This window comes from Emys orbicularis, chromosome 11 (assembly GCF_028017835.1).
Source record: "Emys orbicularis isolate rEmyOrb1 chromosome 11, rEmyOrb1.hap1, whole genome shotgun sequence".
Classification (NCBI taxonomy): domain Eukaryota; kingdom Metazoa; phylum Chordata; order Testudines; family Emydidae; genus Emys; species Emys orbicularis.
This window is the reverse complement of record NC_088693.1, coordinates 27,331,828-27,345,254: the sequence shown is the minus strand read 5'-3', so window position 1 is coordinate 27,345,254 and position 13,427 is coordinate 27,331,828. Positions and strand designations below refer to the sequence as shown.

Sequence of the window (13,427 nt, the reverse complement as noted above, 5' to 3'; positions counted from 1 at the left end):
TTCTACATAAAATGTATTCATTCCTACAGGCAGTAACGCCCCCCATAAGCTGTTACTCAAGACAGCAGAGACTTGTCATGCCCTCTCCTGGCAAATTCTTATGCATGCAGATAGTTTCACTGAACCTATATGGCCCTCATCAACACAGTATTTGAGAGCCTAATTCCCCTCCCCCCCATGTAATTGAATATTAGAAGGATAAAATCGGCCTAATTATTTTCTCCACTACTCACTGATAACTCCATGAAGTCAATGAGTTGAATGTCAATAAATGAGAACAGAATATGGCCCAAAATACTGTCTAAGGTTTGGCTCTGGCCTTTGTTTACCAAGGCAGCAATTTTTTTACATACTCATCTAACAGAATTAATCAGGCTTTCATCACTACTTTGCCTTTAAAAGACTTTAGCGATCAGAGTAAAAGATCTTTTACTTAGTGAAAAGAAAGTTTGAGGCATGTTCTTATACCGTGCCTCTCAAAAGCCAGTGCTATCCATGTCTCAATGACTAAACTAGCGTGGTGGCCTAGAGGCTCTCTCCAGCATGTCCTCATTTATTTTGTCTCATCTCGTCACTCCTGTGCAAAATGTCTCTGAGAATTCAGAGCCAGCGTACTGACCCACATTCACTTCCTGTTTCTCATTTGTTAGGTCCTCTATTCAGATAGTTTCCGGAAACAAGTGCAAGGCAAAGCAGCCTATGTATTGGATACCCCCGAAATGAGGCGCGTACGAGAGACCCAGCGACACATCTCTACAGTAAGGCTTCCTTTTTTTTAGAAGGTCAGCAAGTGATGTAATCAAAATTTAAGTCAGTTCTTGAGCGATCAGAGTTGTCACGTCATGGATAATGTGTCTATGGTGATTCTGGTTGCCATATTTAAATAGCAAAAGCCAAACTGAGTTTATCCCTTATAGAATCCACAAGGGATACATATTTGGGACTTCCATGTCTCTTGGATTTCAGAAGTCAGAGATGCCAATGCACATCTTTACTAGCTATTAATTCAAGGCAAGCAGAAATACCAATAGTAGCTACTCTACAGAGGAATGGACATGTCTTTTTTTTTTTTTTTTTTTTAATTGTAGGTGAAATACCATGAAGATTTTGAAAAACACAAAGGTAGCTTCACGCCTGTGGTTACTGACCCCATTACAGAGCGTGTGAAAAAGAACATGCAGGACTTCAGTGATATTCACTACAGGGGCATTCAAAGAAAGGTTGTAGAAATGGAGCGAAAACGAGTGGACCAGGATCAAGAGACAATCACAGGTATTCAGCACTCACACTGCATAGAAGTACTGAGAGCATTTCTTCTGCCCTATGTAAAACTCAACATGGTCATGAAAATTTACCATCCTAAGCACTTTTCACAGATTCCAAGACCCGAAGGGACCATTGTGATCATCTAGACTGATCTCCTGTATAACACAGGCCATGGAACACCCCCAAAATAATTAATAGAACAGTCTTAGAGGAAAAACATACAATTTACCTGGCCAGCTGCTCCTGGGACCCTCTGTGGGGGAGGGGAGGCTTATGTCAGGGTGTCCCCCTCCCCCTTGCCATGTACCCCTTCTCCACAGAGCCAGGGAGGGGGACAGGGCTCAGGAGCAGGAGAGCTCAGCTGCCAAGGTCTGAGCCTTCTGGTGTGAGTGCCTTAAAGAGATAGCACATGGTCTCTCATAGACTTCCCCAGCAGCCAGCACACTCACACAATCTGTGTGTGTGTGTGTGTGTGTGTCTCCCTCTCTCAAACACACACACACACACACACACATATACAGTCTCTGTGTCTCACACACACTGTCTCTCTCTCACAAACACACTCTTTCACACTCACATCCCAACACATTCTTGTGGTGGTGGCGTTACTACTTGGTGCTTCCTGCAATGCACATGTATGCGCTGTAATTTTGTTCTTTCAAAGTGCTGTTACTTTAGTTTTTTGACTGGTCTATGCATTTCATAATTTTATTTCTCTTATGCTTAAATTTAGTTCGTTGAGTAGTGAATTCTAAAATGCCTAACCTGGCCTGACTGGAGTAATTATCCCTATGGTAACTTAAAAAAAAAAGTTTTTGTTTCTGTTGGTGGTGTACATCCACACATTATTGGTGAACATAAAATTAATTCCACACATGGATAGAAAACATTAGAGGGAACACTACTTATGTCTAGTCTGAATTTGTCTAGCTTTAACTTCCAGCTGTTGAATCACGTTAGATCAGTTTGATTCATTAGTCAGCGTTACTTTGAGCTATTTTAGTCACCCTTCAATTTAAATGTTGCGAAGCTCTCTTCAATGGACAATATTAGCTACACATCGTGCAATCTAGAAACCTACTGTTTGATCCAGGTCTTTCTAAATTTAACATAGAAAGATCATAATTCATATTGATTTAAAATATTGTTTTAATTTCTTTCTAAGCACAGATGGACATATCCTTGCAGATCCTGGAGACGCGGTTGGCAAATCTGTTACTGTACAATGGCATCACTTGACAGAGTAATAAGGAAATGGGCCTTGCACAATTATCTGGTCTGTGTTACAGCCAGATTTGAGAAGTATAGTTTTAAGTTCTCTTCAAACTTCTCTTATGGCCTTCAAACATATTCAGCTCCAAAAGACAAAATTACTGCGTATAGGAACGTCTTATGTTCCTATTCTTTTCCTATTCAAGATGTAAGTGGACTTTTGGATAGCTGGTAAAAACAGTACATTTCTCTTTCAGGTCTTCGTGTGTGGCGTACTAATCCTGGATCAGTCTTTGACTATGACCCAGCAGAAGACAACATTCAGTCTAGAAGCTTGCACATGATTTCTGGTGTGTCCCACAATAGCTGCCGTTGACCAGATGTTCTATTCAACACAGTGTGTGGTCAAATGTGTTGTTACTTGAAATGTATGTTTTTAGATACACAAGGACAGGTCAACTCTCTATCTACTATCCAATGAAGATTGAATTCCATCAGCAGGTTAAGGAATACAACCAAATAGATTTCCATGTTGACTTGTGGAAGCACTTTATTAAATATGGCTAGGATTTTCAAACCCACCTAGGGCCCAATGTCCCACTGAAAGACAACAGGACTTGCCTTTGAAAATCCCAGCCTACATGGCTATATGTTTAAACTTATCTAGTTGTACGCATAGTTAACTGGATATTTGATATTGCTAATCTTCAGAAAACATATTATTTAACCTCAAGTATATACATGTATATTATGCCTTTAACACAGATGCATTGGATTGTCTACTGCTGGCTTAAATCACTGTATTATAGTTTGCTTATCAAATGTGCGTCTTTCATTACTTATCTAAAATGAAATGGATGCAGAGCTGTTAGTCTTCTTTTTCTTACTCCCTTTCATTTTTAGAGAAAAACTCTGTACTGCAAGCACCAATAAGAAAAATGTTTAGCAATCTTGACCCAGCTTTGTGTTACTTGGGTGGGGGCGGAGGTTGATTTATGAATACATATTGCATCCTCCATGTTTTGGAAAATTCCAATCTAGTAAGAGTGACAACCAAAAGGAAGTTGTGTTCAGCTTCAGGTTTCATTAATGTTTATAAATGGCCCTGCTAGTTTTTACTTATCATGTTAATAACTTAACTGAGACCAAGTGCCTTTAAAATATCACATTTTGCTTATTCCAAAGAAAGTGATAGTTAAATGTTGGCAATGTAGGTACCATCCAACCAGATACAGAAAAGGGAACATGAAGAGAAGTAGAGCAGCTGCCCTATAACTAGAGGGTGCAGCAGGAGAGAATGTTGGAAAACAGAATAAAAATATTGCTCTTTGTATTAAAAAAAAAATATATTTAGGAACATTACAATTGTGCCTATTAGGTTACAATTCTATCATGAAGTCCCCAGTGCCCCTTCAGTAGCACTGCAGCTGTATGTGTAGTTGAGAGTCCCTAATTCTGTGGTTTCTCCATTAGCTTTCTAAGCAACAGTAATATTTAGAATGTAAGTAACTTTTGCTTAGCTGCTTATATCTACATGCCAGATTCTCTCCAGTTTACTGTATACCAACATAACTGCACTGATGTCAATAGTAATGCACTGTTAGAGAAAAATATGGCCTTTAGTAACAGCGTACCACCGAGGTAAATAGGTCCAGGCACTCAATCTGGTTTCTGCTTGTTCTCCTCCAGTCCAAGCCCAGCGCCGCAGCCGGGAGCAATCCCGCTCTGCCAGTGCATTAAGCCTCAGCGCCGGGGATGAGAAATCTGAGCATTCAGAAGGCGCTGATCACCACCTGTCTTATTACAGCAATGGAGGCCTCTTCACCACAACTACAACAGGTAGGAAGGGAACAAAATCTTGGAAGAGCTCAGGATAAAAAAAGACTTGGGTAGCCCAGTCTCATTTCTCCTTTGCATTTTGTAAGACAGCTCCCTACCTCATTCTCACTAGTGCTTCATCTAACCTACAAGTAAATGTCAATAGAGCTATGGATGGTGTTAACCATTAGGACATTACCTAATTCTGAGGCATTTAACAACATAGCCATTAAGAACTGGCCTGTCCCTAAAGAAGCACCAAAGTGGGACAACAGGGGCCTTGCCTGGAGAAAGGAAGACGTTCTAGTTGGACTATACTGGGACACTTGCCTGCTGCAAGTCCTGATGACTAACTCACCTATACCAGGAACCCTTTCTCCCTAAGCCTGTACTTCTCACATGTCATGTCTCACTTTCTTGCTGTCCCGGAAGCAGCAGGGGAGGAGGTGGCACAGGTTGGCTGAATGGACTGTGGGAGGGAGAAACTGACACACAGCTTACGATATGGAAGCATGGTGTCAATGATGGAGAAAGTCTCTGTCCCCTTTTGGGGGTATGGGCTCTCTTCCAGCATTCTGTAGGAAGGGGATGGGCTGGGGAAAATGGGAGGGATTATATGAGTAGGAAGAGATGTTGAACTCCTACTGAGGAACTTTTGGCTCACATCCCTCAACTTTAAAACCTCAGGGAAAAGGTATTACAGTGTGCCACTACAGTACTTCAGAGGTGGTTAAAGCAATAGTACTAAGAGTTGGGACTCCTGGCCCCGCAGCGACCCCTGGAGTGGCGCCTGTATATCGCGCTATAAGGGGAGCCACGGGCTCCTTCCACCCTCAGTTCCTCTTGCCGCCAGTGAAGGTAGTCGGAACTTTGCGCTCCAGCTTCGCTGCAGCCCTTCTTCTCTAGCGGTACCGTTCGTCGGATCGTTCTCAGTGTTAGCTTGGGCTCGGGGCATGCCCCGCACCCCAGGCTTCAAGTCGTGCGACTCCTGTCACCGTTCTATGCCCAGGAGCGATCCTCACGCTAAGTGTCTTCGCTGCCTGGGTGAGACTCATATTAGGGACTGTTGCAAGATCTGTAGGTAGTTCAAACCAAGAACTAAAAAGGAGAGGGACTTCAGACTTCGAGCTCTCCTGATGGAGTCGGCGTCAGCACCGACACCGATGCGCAGATCGGACTCGGCACCGGCCGCCACGTCGTCGGTACGTAGTGAGGCCCCCTCTACCACTCCACGCCGCTCTCCCTCCAGGAAGCAAGGGAAGGGCCCGGCCTTGCAGCGACGCCGCGATAAGGACAAGGGGGAGGCTGGTCCCGCGCTGGGCAGCCCTCGGTTCCCCCCAGGCTTAAGACCTCTGGTTCATGTGGAGCGGAGCAGCCCAGTGCCATCGACCCAGACATCCCCGGTATGGATGCCGTCAACACCGGAGGCGGTGCAGGCGGCAAAGGACATTGTCTTTGCCCATGCCGAGCTTGCAGCTGAGTACAGGCCCCAGGTCTCGAGGCAAGCCCCCGTTAGGTGCCCGTCAGACCTCTTCGGCGAGCTGCAGCTCCTGCTCCGGGGATCGCTCCCCGCACCGCTCGACGCGCAGCGCCGCTCTTCGGGTGACTCCCGGCCACCGTCAATGCCGCCCTGACCCTCTGACCCGCCGTTGAGATGGGAATCGCGGGCCCCCTCTACGCCACCCGCCAGCGAGCGCAGGCACCGTGAGAGGCGTCGGGAACGCTCCCCGGTCAGGCGTGGGTACCGGAGCCGATCTAGACACGCCAGACATCGTCGTTTGCGCTCCAGCTCCCGCTCGACCAGACGCCGCGCTAGAGACTCCCCACGTGGTACCTCGGCGTCAAGGCACCGGGCTTCGTACTGCCGTCACGTGTACCCAAGCAGTTCGTCGAGGGGGTATCATTCCTCGTCATCGAGGCCCAGATCGCGAGGGAGACGTCGCCACAGGCACCGTTCCCATCGCTCACGTGGCACCGAACGCTCTTCGGCCACCTTGGCCTCGGCACCCCTCTTCCCGTCCTCGGGCCGTGTTGCCCCGCTGGGACACGTTGTGCCGTCAGGTACCCAGCAAGGTCAATGGCATGGTACCCCGTGACAAGGACAATGGTGCCAGTGGGCACCGTGGCAGCAGGTACCGGCCCAGCCCAGGGCCCGTTTCGTCACCGGAGCGTCCCAGGCTCCATCGGCCTCGTCGGGCCGTCCACAGGATCAGTCGACGGGCCAAGACTCAGCGGACCCGCGACCGGACTCCGACCTGGGTCTCGACGCCCCGGCACCGATCGCGGTGCGCGGCTCCGCGTGTGCTGCGTCTCCGGCACCGGACAACGCCATTGTGGCACCTCCGCTTTCAGTCCCGCAGGAGGACTTTAAGGCACACCAGGACTTGCTGAAACGGGTGGCATCCAGCCTTCAGCTACAAGCCGAGGAGATGGAGGGACCGTCTGATTCCCTCTTCGTTTTATCTCCCTCGGTACCGGGCCGTGTGGCCCTGCCATTGCACCAAGGTGTTGCCAACATCACCAGTTCCCTGTGGCAAACTCCCACCTCCTTGGCTCCAAGAAGCTGAAAGTACTTTGTGCTGGCGAAGGGTCACGAATATCTTTATTCCCACCCGGCGCCTAACTCACTTGTGGTTGAGTCGGTGAACCACAGGGAGCGCCAAGGCCAACCCGCGCCCACCCCTAAGAACAAAGACGCCAGGAGACTCAACTCCTTTGGCAGAAAGATTTATTCATCAGCTAGTTTTCAGCTGAGAGTAGCCAACCACCAGGCCTTAATCAGCAGGTATGACTTTAACCTGTGGGAGTCCTTGCCTAAGTGCGAGCCCCTTCTCCCAGACAAGGACAGGAAGGACTTCAGGGCTCTGGTGGAAGAGGGGTTGGCGGCGGCTAAGGCGGCCCAGCAGGTGGCGTCGGATGCAGCTGATACAGCGGCTCACTCCATGGCTTCCGCAATCTCCATGCGCCGGGCGTCGTGGCTCCTGTTATCGGGTCTGTCGACGGAGGCCCAATCTCTGATGCAGGACCTCCCATTCAATGGCAAGGCGCTCTTTGCGGACCAGATGGACGTCAGGCTGCATGGGATGAAAGACTCCCGCACCACCCTGCAGACCTTGGGCCTCTACGTCCCTCCGGCGAAGGACAAGGCCAAATCGCTCCCGGCAGCTAAACCTGCTAGGAGCAGATACGCGCCCCCATATAAAAGGCCTAGAGACCAGAAACACCGGTCTCGGAGGCAGTCCCGCTCCACCCAGCAGCCTGGTCTCCCTAAGGGCAAGAGGCAGGGAAAGCGACCCCCCGACCAATGAAGTTTGTGTTCTGCAACCGATTGTCTGCCTTCCTCAGGGCTTGGTCCTGCATAATGTCAGACCAGTGGGTCCTCAGTACTATTTCCAAGGGATTCATTTTGCAGTTCACTTCTCCCCCGCCAAGCCACCCACCCCCCCATCATGGTCCTGGGGGATCCCGAGCATGCCCGCCTCCTAGACCAGGAGGTGGATCAACTACTCAGCCTCGGGGCGGTGGAACGCGTCCTGACACAGTTCCAGGGCAAGGGTTTTTACTCCCGTTACTTCCTGATCCCTAAGGCGAAAGGGGGTCTCAGACCCATCCTGGACCTGCGCAAGCTGAACAGGTTCCTAACCCGTTCCAAGTTCCGCATGGTGGCCCTGGCTTCTATTATCCCCTCCCTAGACCCGGGGGACTGGTACACTGCCCTGGACCTCCATGACGCTTATTTCCATGTCCACATTTTCGAGGGGCACAGAGGCTTCCTCAGATTCATGGTCGGGACGGGGCACTACCAGTTTGTGGTCCTCCCCTTTGGCCTGTCCACAGCCCCCAAGGTGTTCACGAAATGTATGGCAGTGGTGGCGGCGTACCTCAGGAAACGGGGGTACAAATCTTTCCTTACCTGGACGACTGGCTCCTTAAGGGCGAGTCTCGTCCAGAGGTGGAGTTCCACATGCGACTACTCCTGGCCACCTGCAAAAACCTAGGCCTAATCCTGAACGAGGCCAAATCTACTCTAGTGCCAGTCCAGCGCATGGAGTTCATTGGGGCTCTCCTAGATTCCTGCAAGGCTACGGCCTCTCTTCCCCTGGACAGGTTCGAGACCCTAAGGGATCTCATTGCCTCGGTCTCCACGTTCCTGGTGACCACAGCCAGGGCATGCCTCCGGCTCCTGGGACACATGGCGGCCTGCACGTACGTGGTTCACCATGCCAAACTCCGGATGAGGCCCCTCCAACTCTGGCTAGCCTCCCAGTTCTCCCAAGCCCGGGATGGCCTGGACAAGATCCTCTCAATCCCATCCCCGGTATTGGCTTCCCTTCAGTGGTGGTCCCTCCCGAGCACTATGCTACAAGGGGTTCCCTTCAGGGAGGCCAACCCACCCATAGACCTGATGTCCGATACTTCGGACCTAGGCTGGGGAGCCCACATGGGAGACGTGCAGACCCAGGGGACGTGGTCGACCCCAGACTTGTCCCTGCACATAAATGTCAGGGAACTCAGGGCGATACGACTGGCGTGTATGGCATTTCTCACGCACCTCCGTGGCAGGATAGTCAGAGTCCTCATGGACAATACCGCTGCCATGTACTATATCAACAAGCAAGGCGGGACTCGTTCCCTAGCTCTCTGCCGGGAAGCCCTAGCCTTATGGGAGTTCTGTATAGCCCACGATATCTCCTCGAGGGCGGCTCACCTCCCGGGCGTCTGCAATATGCAAGCAGACTGCCTCAGCAGGGTCTTCTCCCCCCAGTACGAGTGCTTGCTCCCCTCGGAGGTCACCCACAGGATCTTCCTAGAGTGGGGAGCTCCCCAGATTGACCTGGTTGCTACCCACCAGAACTGGTGCTGCCCACAGTTCTGCTCCAGGGGACGGGTGGAGAATGGTGCACTCTCCCACATGTTCCTCATGAGCTGGTCGGGCCAGCTCCTATATGCCTTCCCCTCGCTCCCCCTCATCACCAAGGTCCTGGAGAAAGTAAAGGTGGACAAGGCGAGGATCATTCTCATGGCCCCGCCCGCACTCGTACGGGCCCCTCCTACGTTTCTTGGCAGCCCCCCTGAGGGCGCTACCGCTCCGCCCGGACCTCTTCTCCCAAGACGGAGGACGCCTCCTCCATCTCAACCTGGCCACGTTCCACCTGACCGCGTGGCTGCTCCGTGGCTAAACTAGGAGAACAAGTGTTCGGAGCAGGTTAGGCGAGTCCTCCTGGAAAGCCGTCCACGCATTGGACGTACGTGGTGAAGTGGTCCAGATTTGCCAGGTGGGCGAGTAAGTGGGGAGTTTCCCCCTCCGCTGCTCCTCTCCAGTTCGTCCTGGACTACCTTTTGTCCCTTAGGACCCATGGTCTGGCACCAGCCTCAGTCAGGGTACACCTCGCAGCCATATCGGCTTTTCACCCGCCAGTGCAAGGGCACTCGGTCTTCTCCCACCCTATGACCTCTGGCTTCCTGAAGGGCCTAGTCCATTCGTTCCCATACTCTAGACCCCCCCGTGCCACAATGGGACCTCAACCTGATCTTGTCACGTCTCATGGGGCCCTCCTTCGAACCACTAGCCATGTGTTCCTGGTCACACCTCTCGTGGAAGGTGGCCTTCCTCGTGGCAATCACATCTGCCCGATGTGTCTCAGCGCTCAGGGCCTTGAACCCCCCTATACGGTTTTCCATAGGGATAAGGTCCAGCTTCGCCCACACCTGGCATTCCTCCCTCCATATGGAGCACAGTATCTTTCTTCCTGTGCTCTGCCCTAAGCCCCATGCCTCTAACGAGGAACGTTGCCTCCAGACGCTAGATGTGCATAGGGCGTTGGCTTTTTATCTAGATCGGACTAAGCTGTTCCGGAGATCCTCTCAACTCTTTGTTGCCTCGGCCGCGCGGGCAAGAGGGCAACCTATCTCTACCCAGCGGCTCTCCCGCTGGATTATCTCATGCATACGCACGTGCTATGACCTGGCAGGGATTCCCCCGCCACTTATCATTAAGGCTCACTCTACGAGGGCTCAGGCCTCATCAGCTGCCCATGTCCCCATTCAGGACATCTGTAGGACGGCCACGTGGGCCTCAGTTCACACGTTTACTTCGCATTACGCAATCATCTCCCAGTCTAGGGACGACGCCGGGTTCGGCAGGGCGGTACTTCGTCCCGAACCATTGTGAACTCCTACCCACCTCCAACAGATACTGCTTGGAATCACCTACTGTGGAATACACAGGAGCAATCACTCGAAGAAGAAAGGACAGTTACCTGTTCCATAACTGGCATTCTTCGAGATGTGTTGCTCCTGTCTATTCCACACCCCGCCCTCCTTCCCCTCTGTTGGAGTTGTCCAGCAAGAAGGAACCGAGAGTGGGGGGAACCTGTGGCTCCCCTTATAGCACAATATGCAGGCGGCACTCCAGGGGTCACCACGGGGCTCCCCGGCTATGGATACTGCTAAGGGAAAAACTTCCAGCACTGATGCACGTGGGGAGCATGCACACCTACTGTGGAATAGACAGGAGCAACACATCTTGAAGAACGCCAGTTACGGAACAGGTAGCTGTCCTTTCTCTTCCCAGCTGTGCAACAGACTGTGTGACATATGGCCCAGACACGTGAAACAACTTGTCCAATTTTTGAACCTCATAACCCTGTGAGGTAGATATTATGGCCCTTTTAAATATCTGCACACCATTCAAGATACTCAGGTTTTTTTCAATCAAACCTTTCATCTAACAATACATTTTAGCCATGACAAAAACATAACTACACAATCTTGAGACAGTGGCTGAGACCCCAACTGATGTACATTGGGTTAAATAAAATTAAACTGATGATTTGACCAAGTATCTTTATTCATGTTAAAAATACTATTTGTATGCAAAGTCCTTAGCTCAGGAAAAACTTGAGAAGGGGGAAGGGAAAGAGAAAAAAAATAGTCCTCCAACTCATTTATCATTTAAACAACCTTTTCTTTTCCAGTGGCTTACAAACAAGCTAAAACTATAGAACTGCCACAACAAAGATCTTCTTCTGTTGCCACCCAGCTGACAACAGTGTCTTCCGTTCCCTCTCACCCATCTACCACGGGTGTAAGTAAAATTGATTACATTGTTTGTGGACTGTCAGGCCCAAGTTGTTTTACTAGCTACAGTAAAATTAATGATTGTGTGATTTTCTTTAGCCACTTTCACCTTTTCCCCATGGTGATCATACTGAATAAACAGACTCAGTTTAGAGCTAGTACCATTTATGCACCTGAGGCCTTCTATTGACTGCAGCATCTGAAATCTCCTGTGATTTAGATAACAGGCTTGGCTTCTCCAAGTATAATAGTTTCGTCAGATATCAGACATTAAACAACGTTGGCGGTCCCTCAAGCATTGATGAGCACCAAGACACACCGCATGCAGAAACTGATTCAGTAGCAGATGTGCCAGCATGCCACACTGATAGTGGAAGGTCTGGGCAAAACGATGCATCTTGCATGAGTTCCAGCCCAGACCTGAAAATTATATAGTAGTCTTCTCACCCTCTAAGGGCTGCTTTTTAAACCTAAAGCCAGGGACCACATTTATTACCATTAGCTGAGGGCATGCAAGTTAAATGACAAGTTCTAGCTGTGCCGGGGGAATGCAAGGTGTGTACAGTGCTGCCCTCAGCAAGAGTTCTGCAAGGGGAGGGTGGCTTAAAATTGGTGGCTAGAGCGCCATACAAGTCTGCCATTCAGAGTTGCCCAAATGATACACTAAGATAGGGCATCCCTTTTTTGGGCTCCAGTCTCCTTCATAAAGTGGACATTACAGACTGTGCTGTGTGACTGCCAAACTAACCTCTTCTCCCACCCCACGTTGTGCAGGCATGGAATACATGGCTGAGAACTGGAGCTGAACGTATCCTGCAAACTACAGAGTTTATTTATTGGGGGAGGGGGAATTGGGCTAAATATTTACAGGCATAAAGAGTATGAAATTACATCCTTGGGTGGTACACTGCTGCCTTATAACCTGTTAAAAAAAGCCATAAGTTGCCACAAATTGTTCAACCTCTTAGTATGACTTTTTTTCTTTGTTTAATAGAAGACCTACCGTGCCATGTATGACTATATGGCAGCTGATGCTGATGAAGTTTCCTTCAAAGATGGAGATGCAATTGTAAATGTCCAAGCTATTGATGAAGGCTGGATGTATGGGACTGTACAGAGGACTGGCAAGACTGGCATGCTTCCAGCCAACTATGTAGAAGCTGTCTAAATGAAAATTAGGTCTTCCATAAAGCATATTTACATGGTCAAAACACAGGCACGTTGGGGTTTTTTTAAAACCCCAAATCAGACTGGCCACTATAAATTAAACCCCTTTCTAAAGTGCTTATTGTTTTCCCCAAGTGATGGTGTCTTACATATTGTCATGCTAAAAAAAAATAGAACAAAAATGTTTTAAAAAACACCATTTACAATTCATTTCTGATGAGAATGTTTGCTAACACACGAGTAGTCCCTAGAGCAGTGTGTTCTTCCAAACTCTCTTTAGGACTGGACTTGTTCATAAAAACCTATTACAATGCCATCTTCCCTGAGTTATTTTTATGCAAGCAAAATTTTGACACAAAGGGTTCTGAGTACCTTTTGGTTTGGAATCCAGTTGAATTTCACAGTATTCAAATATAATTTTAAAAAGTCTGCAACTTTGTTGGTTTTATTGGTTTTCCTATCATGCACCCTAGGATTTTTCTATGCTGTTCTAAAAATGTTTGAATATATTTATTGTTCCCAATAAGCAACATGTAAACTTAACGTCTCAAACCAGCCAAACGTAAACCTGGAAAAAGCCTCTCCTCTCTTCTGCTTGCTGAGCACTGATGCATGTTTTTTTCATCCGATTGTGGTGGTGTCAGTAGTCACTAATTTACAAGGAAACAGCTTTCTAAGTTCACATGTCTGCAGTATGATTGATGCATTAACTTTGAGTCAAGAGCAGTGAAACAATCTGCATATTAAACAATCTTGCTACAAAACAATCTCGTCTGAAAATCCTTGAATTATACATATTCAAAGATCTTTATTCCACTGTTACAAGATATAGTTGAGGCCAAGATTTTAAACAGAATTCAGGAAAGAAATGGACACATTCATGT

At 48.9% G+C, this 13,427-nt stretch overlaps 1 protein-coding gene across 1 annotated transcript in view; it reads left to right on the top strand.

Annotated features, from left to right (window-relative positions):
- The window catches only part of NEB (nebulin), a 201,774-nt gene extending 189,230 nt beyond the window's left edge, over nucleotides 1-12,544 (top strand). Inside the window, exons 160-165 of the mRNA XM_065413682.1 lie at nucleotides 651-758; nucleotides 1,089-1,272; nucleotides 2,736-2,828; nucleotides 4,168-4,317; nucleotides 11,274-11,383; nucleotides 12,371-12,544. Of these exons, the coding sequence (XP_065269754.1) occupies nucleotides 651-758; nucleotides 1,089-1,272; nucleotides 2,736-2,828; nucleotides 4,168-4,317; nucleotides 11,274-11,383; nucleotides 12,371-12,544 (819 nt within the window). The remainder of the gene's footprint in view (nucleotides 1-650; nucleotides 759-1,088; nucleotides 1,273-2,735; nucleotides 2,829-4,167; nucleotides 4,318-11,273; nucleotides 11,384-12,370) is intronic.
- Nucleotides 12,545-13,427: the final 883 nt, after the last annotated feature.